General features: G+C 47.7%; 1 protein-coding gene across 4 annotated transcripts in view; it reads right to left on the reverse strand.

Annotated features, from left to right (window-relative positions):
* Positions 1-17,365, reverse strand: part of dnajb2 (DnaJ heat shock protein family (Hsp40) member B2) — a 58,944-nt gene that overhangs the window by 7,452 nt on the left and 34,127 nt on the right. For all 4 annotated transcript variants that reach the window (XR_013499486.1, XR_013499485.1, XM_078227819.1 and 1 more), the window contains exons 4-8: positions 16,394-16,447; positions 13,355-13,471; positions 10,599-10,691; positions 7,499-7,604; positions 5,439-5,509 (exon numbers count right to left, since the gene is read on the reverse strand). Coding sequence is in view for 2 of the 4 variants with exons in the window: in XM_078227819.1 (XP_078083945.1) it covers positions 5,439-5,509; positions 7,499-7,604; positions 10,599-10,691; positions 13,355-13,471; positions 16,394-16,447 (441 nt within the window). In the remaining 2 variants the exon portion in view is untranslated. The remainder of the gene's footprint in view (positions 1-5,438; positions 5,510-7,498; positions 7,605-10,598; positions 10,692-13,354; positions 13,472-16,393; positions 16,448-17,365) is intronic.

Raw genomic sequence — 17,365 nt, forward strand, 5'->3', positions numbered from 1 at the left:
GAGGGCTGTCCTACGGGCAGACATGGAATAGAATGGATCTATATTCTCTGGAATTTAGCAGAATTAGAGTTGATCCCATTGAAACATATAACGTTCTGAGAGGGCTTGACATGGTCGATGTTGCGAGGCCATTTCCCCTGGTTGGAGAGTGGAGACATAGGGGCTATAATTGAAGGATAAAGGATCAGCCATCCTGCCATAAGGAACAGTTGGAAATTTCCACCCATAATTTTACCTTCAATTAAATTGAAGGTAAAATTATGGGTGGAAATGAATTTTCCCGTGGGCGGCATGATGGCACAGTGGTTAGCACTGCTGCCTCACAGCGCCAGGGACCTGGATTCGATTCCCGGCTTGGGTCGCTGTCTGTGTGGAGACTGTGTGGGTTTCCTCCCACACTCCAAAGGTGTGCGAGTTGGGTTGATTGGCTGGCCATGCTAAATTGACCCTTAGTGTCAGGGGATTAGCAGGGTAAATGAGGGTTACGGGGATAGGGCCTGGGTGGGATTGTGGTCGGTGCAGGCTCGATGGGCCAAAGGTCTCCTTCTGCACTGTAGGGATTCTATGAAATTCTGGACATTCGCTTTGAAGGCCCATTCTGCATCACTCACTCCCGTCTGTGTACCACTGTGTCCACTCCCTCTGGTATGAGATAAGGAAAATTTCTTCACTCAGAGGGTTGTGAATCTTTGGAATTCTCCACCCCAGAGAGCTGTGCACACTCAATCATTGAATATGTTCAAGACAAACCAATAGATTTTAGGCACCAATAGATCAAGGGATACAGGGGTAGTGTGGGAAAGTGAAGCTAATGCAAAAGTTCAGCTATGTTCTTAGTTAGTGACGGAACAGGCCAGAATGGCTGCTGTATGGTCTACTCCTGTTGCTATTTCTCTGGTCCTTTAATAAACCAGACAACATTTGATACCAAACCACACAACAAGATATTAGAACAGGTAGTCAAAAGCTTGGTCAAAGAGACAGGATCTTAAAGCAGAAAGGAGGGATAGAGAGGGGGAGGGAATTCCAAAGTTTATGACCGGGCCAGCTGAAGACCTGGCCACCAATGGTGGGCTGAAGATCAGGGATGCTGGAAGGGTGATTACCTGAAATATTCAGGGTTGAGAATTTACAATTTAGGTTGAAGCCGCTGTTAATGGATGTAGGTTGGGGGAAGATTGTGAGGAAGAGTCCCCATACACTCATTGGTTACCTTAATCATATGTTGAGTTAATGGAGGTTATGCTTCAGTCACAATGGAATTAGAGTTTTGTAACAGTTATGTGTTACGTGATACAATCGTGTTCATAGGCCGGGATTTTTGACCCCCCCCCCAATCCCCCCGGCAGGTTTTTCTACATCAGATGCGGCGAGCCAATGGCTGCTGGTGGGACCTTCCAGTCCCACTGAAGTCTGTGGGCTTTTGCATGGCTTGTTCGCGCCTCAGGGGTTCGACTTTGGCGGGACCAGAAGATCCTGCTGTCGGGAAGATCTGGAAATTCCCACCCATAGTTTTGTCTTCAATTAAATCCTAGATACTCGCTTTGAAAGTCTATTCTTCATCATTCACTCCCGTCTGTGTACCACTGCGTCACTTCCCTCTGGTAGATCTAACCTACTGATGAAAGGAGTCAACAATGATGGATCACCAATATGTTTCAATGCTTATCTCAGGCTGTTGCTTCAGTGGTCTTTGGGACAGCACCCCGCCACTGTTGCACCAGTCCTCCGATATTAGAATCATAGAATCCTTACAATGCAGGAGGAGGACATTTCGGCCCATTGAGTCTGCACCGACCACAATCGCACCCATGCCCTATCCCCGTAACCCTAATTTCCCCTGCTAATCCCCCTGACACTAAGGGGCAATTTAGCATGGCCAATCAACCTAACCTGTACATCTTTGGACTGTGGGAGGAAACCAGAGCACCCGGAGGAAACCCACGCAGACATGGGGAGAATGTGCAAACTCTGCACAGGCAGTGATCCGAGGCCGGAATTGAACCCGGGTCCCTGGCGTTGTGAGGCAGCGGTGCTAACCACTGTTCCATCGTGCCGCCCCAGATAATTTTATCAGGCTGAACTGGGCTCGGTTTATTGTGTCCTGTGTCGATGCTTAAGTCAAATTAAGTGATTTCTCCAGTTTTATTCTTTGTTATCGTGTGGAGGACGGAGAAGATCTGCAGAGAGATTTGGACAGGCTGAGTGAGTGGGCGAGGATATGGCAAATGGAGTATAACGTTGAGAAATGCGAGGTTATACACTTTGGAGGAAATAATAACAAATGGGATTACTATCTCAATGGAAACAAACTAAAACATGCTACTGTGCAAAGGGACCTGGGGGTCCTTGTGCATGAGACACAAAAGCCCAGTCTGCAGGTACAACAGGTGATCAAGAAGGCAAATGGGATGTTGGCCTATATTGCGAGGGGGATAGAATATAAAAGCAGGGATGTCTTGATGCACCTGTACAGGGCATTGGTGAGGCCGCAGCTGGAATACTGTGTGCAGTATTGGTCCCCTTATATGAGGAAGGATATATTGGCATTGGAGGGAGTGCAGAGAAGGTTCACCAGGTTGATACCGGAGATGAGGGGTTTGGATTATGAGGAGAGGCTGAGGAGATTGGGTTTGTACTCGTTGGAGTTTAGAAGGATGAGGGGGGATCTTATGGAGACTTATAAGATAATGCGGGGGCTGGATAGGGTGGAGGCGGAGAGATTCTTTCCACTTAGAAAGGAAGTTAAAACTAGAGGACACAGCCTCAAAATAAAGGGGGGTCGGTTTAAGACAGAGTTGAGGAGGAACTTCTTCTCCCAGAGGGTGGTGAATCTCTGGAATTCTCTGCCCACTGAGGTGGTGGAGGCTACCTCGCTGAATATGTTTAAAGCGCGGATGGATGGATTCCTGATCGGTAAGGGAATTAAGGGTTATGGGGATCAGGCGGGTAAGTGGTACTGATCCACGTCAGATCAGCCATGATCTTATTGAATGGCGGGGCAGGCTCGAGGGGCTAGATGGCCTACTCCTGCTCCTATTTCTTATGTTCTTATGTTATGGTTTGATACAATGCTGGACCATTTCAAAAGGTGGTTAAGTGGCAACCATCTTGGTATGGAACTGGAGTCACATATAGGCCCAGGCTGAGTAAGGGTGGCGGGTTTCCTTCACTAACGCTCATTAATGAATAATTTGGGTTTTACGACAATGTTCCGCTGTTGGAGGCGCCACCTTTTAAATTAAATTTTACTCTTCTGCCTCTCACATCGACAGGAAAGATCCCATGGCACTATTTTGAACAAAAGAGTTCGACTGGAGTTACGCTGAGCACAAAGGAAGATGATTGTGGCTGCCAGAGGACAGCTCTCATTATATCATTGCTAGTGTTCCTCAGGGTCGTGGCCGAGGCAAACCATCTTCAGCTGCTTCTTCAATGACCTTCCTTCCAACTTCAGGGAGGAAGTGGGGATATTCACTGCTAACTGCGCAATGTTCAATTTCAGAAGCAACTCCTCAGATACTGAAGCAGTTCGAGTCTGTGTGCAGCAAGATCTGGACAACATTCCTGCTTGGACTCTTAATTTCCAAGTAGGATTTGTGCCACAAGTGCCAGGGAATGACCATCTCTTAACAGGAGAGAATCTAACCATCTCTCCTTGACATTCAATAGCATTGAAATTGCAGAATCCCCCATTGCCAACATCTTGGGGAACACCATTGGTCAAAATCTTAACTACCCCAGCCTCTGTGGCTACAAGAGCAGGCCAGGTGCTGGGAATTCTATGGTGAGTAACTCACCTCCTGATTCCCCAAAAACTTTCTGCCATCCGTATGGCACAAGTCAGGAGTGTGACAGAATACCCTCCACTTGCCTGGATGAGTGCAGCTCCAACAACACTCAAGAAGCTCAACACCATCCAGGACAAAGTAGCCTGCTTCATTTGCACCCCATTCACCACTGGCGGTGACCAGCCAAGCCTCCTCAAACAGCACCTTCCAAACCTACAAATTCTACCACCTAGAAGGACAAGGAGAGCAGACACATTTGGCCATCACTACCGGCGGGTTTCCCCTCCAAATCACTCATCATCCTGACTTGGAAATATATCGCCGTTCCTTCACTGTCATTGGGACAAAATCCTGGAACTCCCTCCCTAACAGCACTGTGTGAGTACCTATGCTGCGTGGACTGCAGCGATTCAAGAAGATGGCTCACCACCACCTTCTCAAGGGCAATAAAACGCCACAGGTACCTATATCTCACGAGTAAATAAAAGCAGAGGGAGGAGCGATGTTAATTAGAAAGCTCTGTCAAAAGCCTGGCACAATGGGCCAAACTGCCCACTTCTATTCTGTATCGTTCTCTGATTCCATGAACATTTTCACAAAACTACCTTGTTGTGCAATTATCTTTGTGATATCATTAGATTTTCATGGTCTGGCTCTTGCACAAGAATAAAGTAGGGTGTTCTGTTTGTTTCCCAGGCCATCACTCCTCACCAGCCTCCCACCCATTGACTCTGTCTACACTTCCCGCTGTCTCGGCAAAGCAGCCAGCATAATTAAGGACCCCACGCACCCCGGACATTCTCTCTTCCACCTTCTTCCTTCGGGAAAAAGATACAAAAATCTGCGGTCACGTACCAACCAACTCAAGAACAGCTTCTTCCCTGCTGCCATCAGACTTTTCAACGGACCTACCTTGCGTTAAGCTGATTTTTCTCTACACCCTAGCTATGACTGTAACACTACCTTCCAAATCTTCCAAAGATGTGCGGGTTAGGTTGATTGGCCATGCTTAAATTGCCCCTTAGTGTCCTGAGATGTGTAGGTTAGAGGGTTTAGTGTGTAAAATATGTAGGGATTTGGGGGTAGGGCCTGGGTGGGATTGTGGTCAGTGCAGACCCGATGGGCCGAATGGCCTCTTTCTGTACTGTAGGGTTTCTATGATTTCTATGACTACTTTCTGCACTCTCTTGCTTCCTTCTCTATGAATGGTATGCTTTGTCTGTATAGCGTGCAAGAAACAATACTTTTCACTGTATGCTAATACATGTGACAATAATAAATCAAATCAAAAATCAAATCTTCAGAGCAGTTGGACCATAAGTGCAATGAAAACAGAGCGCACAGCCTACCAGTATATTAGCTCTAAGACTAGTTGTTTCTATCGAGAATAAACAAGACAGGGGCATGAGTAGAATGGGCACGGGAAGATCTTCTTTATTTCTACAATATATTTATTCTGGATTCTTGCAAGTAGTGCTGAATGCCTCTAGTCAAAGTTTCTAATCGCTGGCGTGTTCTATCCTCTCTGTCTTGTTGCCATTTGCTTCCCACTGATCTCTTCTCTAGTTGCTCCCCAGGTTACCCTGTAGCTGCCGTTGAGTTCACTGCGTGTGGGCTAGTCTCTCCTGGCCCTTCTATCTCGCTTACCGTTTACTCGGACTGACTTCAGCTGTCCATCTTCCTCGATTTCCACCCTCTCTTCACCATTCTCCACAATCCTAGGGGACAAAAAACACACGAGTTATATTGTGATAAAGTTGGGAATGTGAAAAACCATTCACAGGGCAGCTACAGCAGGGTGTTAAAGTTCACTTATTATTTGTCACAAGTAAGGCTTACATTAACACTGCAATGAAGTTACTGTGAAAATCCCCGAGTCGCCACACTCCAGCACCTGTTCGGGTACACTGAGGGAGAATTTAGCATGGTCAATGAACCCTAACCCGCACATCTTTCGGACTGTGGGAGGAAATCGGAGCACCCGGAGGAAACCCACGCAGACACGGGGGGAACGTGCAAACTCCACACAGACAGTCACCCAAGGCTGGAATCGGACCAGGGTCGCTGGCACTGTGAGGCAACAGTGCTAACCACTGCCACCAAGCCACCCTGAGTTAAATACAGAGTAAAGCTCCCTCTGTACTGTTCGCATCAAACACTCCCAGGACAGGTACAGCACAGGGTTAGATACAGAGTAAAGCTCCCTCTACACTGTCCCCCATCAAACACTCCCAGGACAGGTACAGCACAGGGTTAGACACAGAGTAAAGCTCCCTCTACACTGTCCCCATCAAACACTCCCAGGACAGATACAACACGGGGTTAGACACAGAGTAAAGCTCCCTCTACACTGTCCCCATCAAACACTCCCAGGACAGGTACAGCATCGGGCTGGATACAGAGTAAAGCTCCCTCTACACTGTCCCCATCAAACACTCCCAGGACAGGTACAGCACGGGGTTAGACACAGAGTAAAGCTCCCTCTACACTGTTCCCATCAAACACTCCCAGGACAGGTACAGCATCGGGCTGGATACAGAGTAAAGCTCCCTCTAAACACTCATTTGATCAAAAGATTGCACTCCAGAAATTTGAGCATGTGTTCCAAGTTGACAATCCCAGTGCGGAACTGAGATCGTGCTGCACTGTCTGAGGTGCTGTCTTTTGAATTAAACATTGAACTGAGGCCAGGCCTATTCTCCCGGAAGATCCATATTGAATAGGGGAACTTCCAACCATATCCTGTCCAATACCTGTCACTCAAACAACATTCCATCAAGAGGTTCTCTCGACATTAATTTGTTGCTGTTTGTGGGAGCTAGCCATTTCCAAATTGGCTCCATGTTTCCTACAACAGTGACAACACTTCAAAATTACTGAATTGACTGTAAAACACTTTGGGATGTCCTGAGCTTGTGGAAGATGCTTCATGAATAAAAAATGTTTCTTTCCATTTTTATCAGTTAATAACAGAGACTGTGAATTCTGGGCCTCACAATCCTTCTAACCTGCTGGTAGGTGTTTCAGAAAAGTTGCCATGGGAAAGCAAGAATTCAGTCACCTTTTGGTCCTTCAATGTCGTTCTTTCTACCATCACAAAGCAGGATTCTTCAAGTGGCATGTGCTCAATGGGCTGAATGGCCTTCTTCTGCACTAATTAACATTAAATTCACGCAGTAGTAGCAAACATGAGTTGGGATTAGACTCCAGGACTCCACAATTTATTAGTCACAAGTAGGCCTACATTAACATTGCAATTAAGTTACTGTGAAAATCCCCTAGTTGCCACACTCCGGTGCCTGTTCGGGTACATTGAGGGAGAATTTAGCATGGCCAATATGCTTAAACAGCACGTCTTCCAGACTGTGGGAGGAAACTGGAGCATCCGGAGGAAACCCACGCAGACACGGGGAGAAAGTGCAGACTCCGCACAGACAGTGACCTCAGCCGGGAATCGAACCCAGGTCCCTGGCGCTGTGAGGCAGCAGTGCTAACTTATTAAACTGTAATAACACGGGTTTGATTTACTCTACTGATGATGTGCTGCTGTGATAGCAATCCTCATAATCGTCCCCGTATCCCCACCCCCAACCACAAATCCACTCTGATACCTGCCAGAGCCCCTTGTTCACACAACCTCCAGGGCCAGCTTGACAATACTGGCGGCAACTTATTGTGGCTCCCCGAATCTCCTTGCAGTTACTCACTTTCTGGTGGTGACGCGTTTTCCATTAACGAACTTTGTGGAGGTTGACACCGATCGGAAACTCCCCATTCCGCTCCCACCAACGTTTGCGGAAAATGACGAGAAGTCTGTGGGGGGTAAAGTTTATTTGTTAGAGGTTGGAATCGGAGAAGGATTCAAACAATGAAAAGGCAAAGACTCATCAGGGAGGTGATGGCCGAGTGGTATTATCGCTAGACTATCAATCCAGAAACTCAGCTAATGTTCTGGGGACCCGCGTTCAAATCCCACCAGGGCAGATGGTGGAATTTGAATTCAATAAAAAAAAATCTGGAATTAAGAATCTACTGATGACCATGAAACCATTGTCGATTGTCGGGAAAACCCATCTGGTTCACTAATGTCCTTTAGGGAAGGAAATCTGCCGTCCTTACCCGGTCTGACCTACATGTGACTCCAGAGCCATAGCAATGTGGTTGACTCTCAACTGCCCTTTGTCAACTAGGGATGGGCAATAAATGCTGGCCAGCCAGCGATGCCCATTTCTCACGAATGAATAAAAAAATCATCATGAACAAAGGAACTTAAGAACTGTGGACAGCCATTCAACCCACAGAGCTACAATCATGGATAATCTAGATTTCCACTCTATCTACCCTACCTTGTTTTTTCCTAATCCCTCCCCCCACCCCCATCACACCCCTGCGTCACCCCTCAATCCCTCCCCCTGCAGAAAAATCCACCTGAACAGCCTCGTTCTAATTTAATGTCCCTTTCTCTGGACCTGGAAATAGTTTTGCTCCATCAACACTACCCTCTACCCTTTATTCTCCTTCCATTCCATGTTATCTCACTATCTGCTGTTGCTTCATCCTGAGCCATTTTCTTGGCAGTTTTGTCAGTGGTGGTTTGGCGAGGAGGCAAGTCTATCTCAACCGGAACAGGAATGGAACCCGCGCTGTTGACACTATTCTGGACCACATGCTATCTGCCCCGACAACTGAGCCAACTGGACCCCTTAATCATCTTAAACATCTCGATTAGATCACCTCTTAATCTCTATATTCAAGGGAACACAAGCCTAATTTATGGCATGCAAAGTGTCCTCACAATTTAATCCTTTTAGTCTCAATATCTGCACTGAGCCCTCCCCAAGGCCAGCATGCCCTCCCCAAGGCCAGCATGCCCTCCCCAAGGCCAGCATGCCCTCCCCAAGGCCAGCATGCCCTCCCCAAGGCCAGCATGCCCTCCCCAAGGCCAGCATGCCCTCCCCAACGCCAGCATGCCCTCTCCAAGGCCAGCATGCCCTCTCCAAGGCCAGCATGCCCTCCCCAAGGCCAGCATGCCCTCCCCAAGGCCAGCATGCCCTCTCCAAGGCCAGCATGCCCTCTCCAAGGCCAGCATGCCCTCCCCAAGGCCAGCATGCCCTCCCCAAGGCCAGCATGCTCTTCTCAAGGTGCATTGCCAAGAACTGAACAGACTATGCAAGGTGTCGTCTAACCAGAGCTTTTTGAAACCGAAGCATAGATTCCAGCCTTTGTACTCCAGAAGCTCATTGCTCATTCTGTACTGATTGCAACCAGTTAGTCTCAATTCCCTGAATCGTATGGAAAGGAAACTAGCCAGCAATTCCAATCCTGGTTGCCAAACAACTATCTCAAATAGTGCCTCAAATATTGCAATTTAGGGGAGATGGTGGGGTAGCGGCAAGTCACTTGATTAGTAATCCAGAGGCCAAGACTAATGGTCTGGGAACATGGGTTCAAATCACACCATGGCAGATGGTGGAATTTAAATTCAGTTATTAAAATCTGGAATATAAAGCTCGTTTCAGTAATGGTGACCATGATCGTTGATTGTTGTAAAAACCCATCTGGTTCACTAATGTCCTTTAGGGAAGGAAATCTGCCGTCCTAACTTGGTTTGGCCTACATGTGACTCCAGAGCCACAGCAATGTGGTTGACTCTCAACTGCCCCCTGAAATGGCCAAGTCAGCCACTAAGTTCAAGGACAATTAGGGATGGGTAACATCCTTTCACATTTCTACAATTCTGAGTGGAAGGAAACACACGCAGACATGGGGAGAAGGTGCAAATTCCACACAAGCAGTCAGCCAAGGCAGGAATTGACCTGGGTCCTTGGATCTGTGAGGCAGCAGTGCTAACCACCGTGTCACCATGCCAGCTGTAACAAATGGGACTGACTGGATGGTCTGCAGAGAGCCAGTATGGATTCAATGGGTCAAATGGTCTCTTTCTGTGCCATAATGTACCACTGGATTTAATGAGGTGCGCAGTCTTCTTGCCCCCACACTGACTGATGAGAAAGCTGGGGCGATCCCACCCCTGCTTGGCCAGCTTGCCCTGCAGCAACATAACGGACACTGAGCCGTTAAGTGGCTCGAGGTGGGCCATTCACTCCCATATGGGGAGGAAATCCGGCCTCCAAGAGCTGCCACTCAATTGAATGGCCAGCAGCTCTCCAGCCCCACCAGGAGCTATGGCCATTGCTGGGACTGACTCATGTCTCCAAGGGCAATCATCGCAGGAGTTGATGGAGCAAAGGTTAATAGGAGAAGGGGCTAAGCGAGGACAGGCCTCAGCGAGTGGGCCGAGAGGATGGGTTTTTGGGGGCCGGGATGGACTGGGTTGGGGCGTGGGAGTCGGGGGGGGGGGGGGGGGGAGGGAGAGGAAAAGAGGGGGGGTGGGAAAACCTTGGAGTCGGGTCTCCCAATGGGCACATAGGGCTATAAATGAGTTATCCCTTCCTTGCCCGCCAATAGCTCAGGCAGTGAAAGCTGCTAGGCTTTACTCTTGCCACTGACCTCTGCCCCACCGTGGCTAAAATTCCAGCGGCAGTTGGAAGAGACCCTTAATTGACCCCTTAAGGACCCCAATTGGCACCAATGCCCCTCGTGCCACAGGTGAAATTGTGGAGAGAGAGATAGGCACTGAAAATGGCAGCCATGGCATGGAGCTCAATTCCCCTCCCCCCCCCCGCCCTTCCCCCAACCCCTCCATCCCCTCCAGCCAACCCAGGGGGTTGTAAAATTCCACCCTATGACTCTAAACGGTGCACAGTACTTCCCTGAACTGAACAATATGCCCCACTTCCAACATACCTGATCCCGTGGGAAAGGAAAATGAAAAGAAGGATCCGGGTGTCCTTCGAGCATGGTCAATTCCTCCCATTTCAGAAAATGGACCAAAGTCATCTGCAGACAAAATGATTGGGAGATAAGAGATCAGAAACGCCCAACAAGGTATCCTAAAACTGACTGAAAAACAGAAATATTCACATTAATAGAACATAGAACATAGAACAGTACAGCACAGAACAGGCCCTTCGGCCCACGATGTTGTGCTGAGCTTTATCTGAAATTGTTATCCCTCAAGCCTGCACCATCACTCAGTCAGGTCATGGCTGATCTGCATCTTAGCTCCAATTATCCATCGTTTTTTTTTACATATCCTGCAATATTCTGACTAAATAAAAATCTATCACAAATTTAAATTGCTCCTCCAATCCACTGACTCTATCTACACTTCCCACTGCTTTGGCCAAGCAGCAGCATAATTAAGGACCCCCCACGCACCCCGGACATTCTCTCTTCCACCTTCTTCTGTCGGGAAAAAGATACAAAAGTTTGAGGTCACGTACCGACCGACTCAAGAACAGCTTCTTCCCTGCTGCCGTCAGACTTTTGAATGGACCTATCGCATAGTCAGCTGTTCTTTCTCTTCACCCGATGGGTAACGGCCACACTATATTCTGCACCCTCTCCTTTCCTTCTCCCCTATGTACTCTATGAATGGTATGTTTTGCCTGTATAGCGCGTAAGAAACAATACTTTTCACTGTATCCCAATACATGTGACAATAATAATCGATTCAATTCAACCACCCCCAGCATCCAGCTGTTAACTACTTGCGTGTGAAGAAATGCTTCCTAATTTCACCAGGGGGGCCTAACTCGACCCCCAATAAATCATTCTGAAAGAGTGTTGAGCAGGTACTTGAGGACAAGGAACTTATGGATAAAAAAACCAGATGTGGAACTAAGCACAACTGCTCTTTCAAAAGAGCCAACGCAGAAGTTCTCAGAATGAAATGAGATTGACCATCCCAGTCAGTGTTTACCCTTCACCCGAGCAATCATCCCAATCACAAAGCAGCGGGAAAATTCCCCCGTGAGGTGAATGAACTCTTAGTCTACATATTTATACACATCCTCCGTGGCTCAAACTAAGATTCAACTAGATTGTAGCTAACCTACACCTCTACTCCAATTACCCAGCTGAGCTCCATATTCCTTACCTAATCCATCAATCCCAGTTTTGCAAATTTCAATTGACACTCCAGAATCCACGGAGGAATTCTCCCATCCAGCCCAGCACGGGAATCGTAGCGGACGGAGGGAACGGACCGTGCAAAGGTCCCTTGACCTCGGGTGGGATTCTCTGGTTTTGGAGTGGGCGGGGCCAGAGAACTCCACCCCACATCTCCCTGGATGCGAGAGTTCCAGGTTTCCACTACACTTTATGTGAAGAAGTTCTTCCAGACGTCACCTTTGAATGGCTTGGCTTTCATTTTAAGGTCATTCATAAGAGCAAACAAATTAGAAGGAGGCAATCCTCAAGCCTGCTCCACCATTCAATAGCATCGTGGCTGCTCTGATTGCGACCTCTACTTTCCTTCCTAACTCCTAGAACCCCTAATTACCAAGAATCCATCTAATTCAGCCTTAAAAATATTCAATGAGCCTGCCTCCACTGCTTTCTGGGGAAGAGACTTGTACAGACTAGTGACCCTCAGAGAAAACAAATTCTCCTCATCTCCATCTTAACGGGAGACCCCTGGGGTGGAATTTTCCAGGCCCGCCCGCCATGGGAATTGTAGCAGGCGGAATAGGACCATGCAAAATTCCATTGACCTCAGGTGGGATTTTCTATTCTGGGGGCGAGGGTGGCTGGAAAATCCCGCCCCTTATCTTTAAACTCTGAACCCTAGTTTTGGTCTCTCCCAATAGGGGAAACATCCTTTTAGTATCCACCCCAAGAAGTCCCTCGGGATCTTGAATGCTTCAATAAATTCACCTCTCCTTCTTCTAAGCTGCAATGGTTACAGACCCAGTCTGTCCAACCTTTCCTCATAGATAATCCGCCCCCCCCATCTAAGAAATCAATCTAATGAATCCTCTCTGAATTCCTTCTAATGTAATGTGGTCCTTTCTTAAATAAGGAGACCCTTGTCCTGCACATCTGATAGTGCAGCACTCCCTCAGTATGGCGCTGGAGTGTCAACCTTGACTTTTGTGCTCAAGCCCTGGAGTGGGACTTGAACCAGGAACCTTGCGACCCAGAGGTACAGAGTGTGACCAACTGAACTACAGCTGGCAGAGAGGAGCATCTTAAAAGGGAGAAATCATGGCTGAGAGGCAGCGAGGTTGGAGGGAGGGAATTCCAGAAGTTGGGCGATAGATGTCTGAAGGCTCAGCAACTCATGGCAGAGTGACAAAAATTGGGGATGTGCAAAGATTCAGAATTGAATGCGCGCACAGAGATCTCTGAGGGTTGTACATCTGGTGGATGTTATTCATAGAGGCAGGAAGGAGCAGGGTTATGAAGCAGTGTGAACACAACAATGAGATGTTAACAACGGCCTCCCGGCATTGACTCAGTGTAGGTCTGCGAGCACGGCAGGTTGGTGGATGAATGGGATTTACTGCAAGTTAGGCTGCAGGCAGTAGAGTTTTCATTGAGTCAACGTTTGGGTCAGTTATGTTCCAGGCATTCCCCTAGGGAAGGCTATCACACAGTGGCCTCAACATGTAAGCGCCAAGGAATAAGGCAATGCAAAAAGACAAAGGCACGCTCACCAAACAACTCAGCAAAAGGATCTCGTCCACCAAAGAATTCCCTAAATACTTCATCAGGGCTACGGAATGAAAACACAAATCCTGGAAACTCTGTGTCCATGCTGGGACCTCTGCCACCTGTTAGACATGAAAACAGTAAAATATTCACGTTAAAAGGTGCACCAATCACTATTTATAAGCGCACATGTCACTGAAAATGGCAACTAAGCTAATAAGACAGTTCTCGAAAGGCAAACCAATCACTGGGGTCCATTCCTCAAAATTCAGATGCACACAGGTTATGTTAAACTTCTACATAACCCTGTTTAAACCACGGGAGAAAAACTGGGGAAAGATGATATTGGAACAGAGATGCCCCCGTGTTCCGGACTTCCCCCATTACCAGAGGAAATAGTTTCATAGAATCAGAGAATCCTTACAGTGCAGAAGGAGGCCATTCAGCCCATCAAGTCCACACAGACTCTCTGACAGAGGATTCCACCCAGGCCCTATCCCAGAACCCCACATATTTACCTGGTTAATCCTTCTAACCTACACATCTAACTCCACATTTAGGCGGCATGGTGGCACAGTGGTTAACACTGCTGCCTTACAGCACTAGGGACCTGGGTTCGATTCCGGGCTTGGGTCACTGTCTGTGTGGAGTTTGCACGTTCTCCCACTGTCTGCGTGGGTTTCCTCCGGGTGCTCTGGTTTCCTCCCACACTCCAAAGATGTTCATGAAGGGCAGGTCATGTTTGACTAATTTGGTGGAATTCTTTGAGAACATTACATGCGCAGTGGACAATGGGGAACCTGTGGATGTGGTGTATCTGGATTTCCAGAAGGCATTTGACAAGGTGCTGCACCAAAGACAAATAAGATAAAGGTGCACAGTGTTACGGGTTGTGTATTAGCATGGATGGAGGATTGGCTAACTAACAGAAAGCAAAGAGTCGGGGTAAATGGGTGTCTTTCTGGTTGGCGATCAGTGACTAGTGGAGTGCCTCAGGGATCAGTGTTGGGACCGCAGTTGTTTACGATTTACATAGATGATTTGAAGTTGGGACCAAGTGTAGTGTGTCAAAATTCGCAGATGACACTAAGATGGGTGGAAGAGCAAAGTGTGTAGAGGATGCTAGAAGTCTGCAAAGGGATATAGATAGTCTAAGTGAGTGGGCGAGGGTCTGGCAGATGGAGTACAATGTTGGTAAATGTGAGGTCATCCATTTTGGTAGGAATAACAGCAAAATGGACTGTTATTTAAATGGTAAAAAATTGCAGCATGCTGCTGTGCAGAGGGACCTGGGTGTCCTTGTGCAAGAATCTCAAGGAGTTGGTTTGCAGGTGCAGCAGGTAATTAAGAAGGCAAATGGAATTTTGTCCTTCATTGCGAGAGGGATGGAGTTTAAAAACAGCGAGGTTATGTTGCAGCTGTATAAGGTGCTGGTGAGGCCACACCTGGAGTACTGTGTACAGTTTTGGTCTTCTCACTTGAGAAAGGATATACTGGCACTGGAGGGGCTGCAGAGGAGATTCACTGGGTTGATTCCGGAGTTGAGAGAGTTGGTTTATGAGGAGAGACTGGGAGACTGGGGCTACACTCATTGGAATTCCGAAGAATGAGGGGAGATCTTATAGAAACATATAAGATTATGAAGGGAATAAATAAGATAGAAGCAGGGAAGTTGTTTCCACTGGCGGGTGAAACTAGAATGAGGGGATATAGCCTCAAAATAAGTGGAAGCAGATTTAGGACTGAGTTGAGGAGGAACTTCTTCACACAAAGGGTTGTGAATCTGTGGAATTCCCTGCCCAGTGAAGCAGTTGAGGCTACCTCATTGAACGTTTTTAAGGCAAGGATAGATAATTTTTTGAACAGTAAAGGAATTAAGGATTATGGTGAGCGGGCGGGTAAGTGGAGCTGAGTCCATGAAAAGATCAGCCATGATCTTATTGAATGGCGGGGCAGGCGCGAGGGGCCTGATGGCCTACTCTTGCTCCTACTTATGTTCTTACGTGCGGGTTAGGTACATTGGCCGTTCTAAATTGTCCCTTAGTGTCCTGGGATGCGTAGGTTAGAGGGATTAGCGGGGTAAATCTGTGGGATTACGGGGATAGACCTGGGTGGAATTGTTGGCAGTGCAGACACAATGGGCCGAATGGCCTCCTTCTGCAATGTAGGGTTTCTATGATTTTAAGACCTTGGGACACCTAAGAGGCAATTTAGCATGGCCAATCCACCTAACCTGCACATCTTTCGACTGTGGGAGGAAACTGGAGCACCCAGAGGAAACCCACCAGACACGGGGAGAATGTGCAAACTCCACACAGTAACGCAAAGCCAGAATTGAACCAGGGACTGGAAGATCCCACCAGCAAGAATGGCCAGAAATCCTGCCCACAAACTAAAGGAGAGAGTTCAAATTTGCTCTGCTTTTTCCTTGAAGCCTTTAGTGTACGGAGTTGGTGGCGTAGTGATAATGTCACTGGACTCATAATCCCGAGGCCCAGACTAATGCCAATCTGGCAGTGCCAGTGACAGACTGTAGTGGGAGCCTCATTTGGGAGGTAGGATTCGGGGGAGGGGGGGTATTCATTTGTTAGTGGTGGTAGATGGGAGCTGATTTGGGAGAGCTGGGATGCCAGTGATGGCAGTTTGGGTAGGGGGTTGAGGGAGGAAGGGGGAGGTGGGGGGGTGCCTGCTCTGATCGCGGGAAGGGGATACAGTTGCCAGCTATGAGGGGGGTACAGTTGCCAGCTCTGATTGCCAAATGGGTTGGCCGGCAAGTCTCTAAGGCGGAAATCTCACCCTGAGCAGACTGATGGCCTGCTGAGTATAGTGCAGGTGGCTTTGCCGGTGTGTTTAGACCCTGTCCCTCTACATGAGGGCATGAAACATTCCCACCTGTTTTTTTGACAGAATGTCCAAAGATCTGGAGAGAAAACCGGCCTATTTCTCGGGAGAGAAACATGTCATTTTTCTCGCTGGAACGACACTTTGCCAAATTCTGGTGAGATTGCCCCCAGGGCTCCAATGAACAAGCCACTTCTTCTTACCTGCTCCAATTAGTCCATCTTTTCCATACTTGTCATAAACCTCTCGTTTACTTTCTGCAAAAAAGATTTCAGAAAATTAAGTGGGACATAGGTTGCATGCAAAATTTACTGCACAGAATCAGGCCAGTCGGCCCAGCTGATCCATGCTGGTGTTTATGCTCCACGTGAGCCATCTCTCAAACCTCTTCATCTCATCCCATCAATATACTGCAATCCTTTCTCCCTCAGGTTTATCTAGTTTCCTCTTAAATGCACAGTAAGAAGTCTCACAACACCAGGTTAAAGTCCAACAGGTTTATCTGGAATCAAGAGCTTGTGGAGCGCTGCTCCTGCCTCAAGTGAGTGGAGAGCTCGTGATTCGAAATAAATCTGTTGGACTTTAACCTGGTGTTGAGAGACTTCTTACTGTTCCCACCCCAGTCCAACGCCGGCATCTCCACATCATCTCTTATTTGCGTCAACCACTTCATTTGGTGGCAGGTTCCACATTCTCACCACTCTCTGGGTAAACAGACCCAGGTAGGAGGTGGGGTGAGGGAAAGAGGCCAAATTATATCACTTGCCTCTCAACCTATGTGTTACTTTGCGTGTAAAAACAAGTATCTGGATTTTGAGGATAATTCACTGACACTTTTTAAATCGCACTATAACATTTTTGAATTCTAGACTCTTGCTGAGAAAGCCGTGTCTTGTCTTTCACCGGTCCTCATTCCAAGGGTTGTCCCCAGTGAGGCTTCCCTCACTGGCCTGTTCCGCACAGAGGCCAGTCCACGTTTATGTTATCCATCCGTGCCATTGTGGGTCTTCCTTGTGCATGTTTGCTTTGCATTACCCCTTTATCAAAATAATAATACCACGAGGTGTTGGCCTAGTGGTATTATCGCTAGACTATTAATCCAGACACTCAGCTAAGGTTCTGGGGACCCGGGTTCGAATCCCGCCATGGCAGATGGTGGAATTTGAAATCAATGA

Source organism: Mustelus asterias, chromosome 14 (assembly GCF_964213995.1).
Source record: "Mustelus asterias chromosome 14, sMusAst1.hap1.1, whole genome shotgun sequence".
In the NCBI taxonomy this organism is placed as follows: domain Eukaryota; kingdom Metazoa; phylum Chordata; class Chondrichthyes; order Carcharhiniformes; family Triakidae; genus Mustelus; species Mustelus asterias.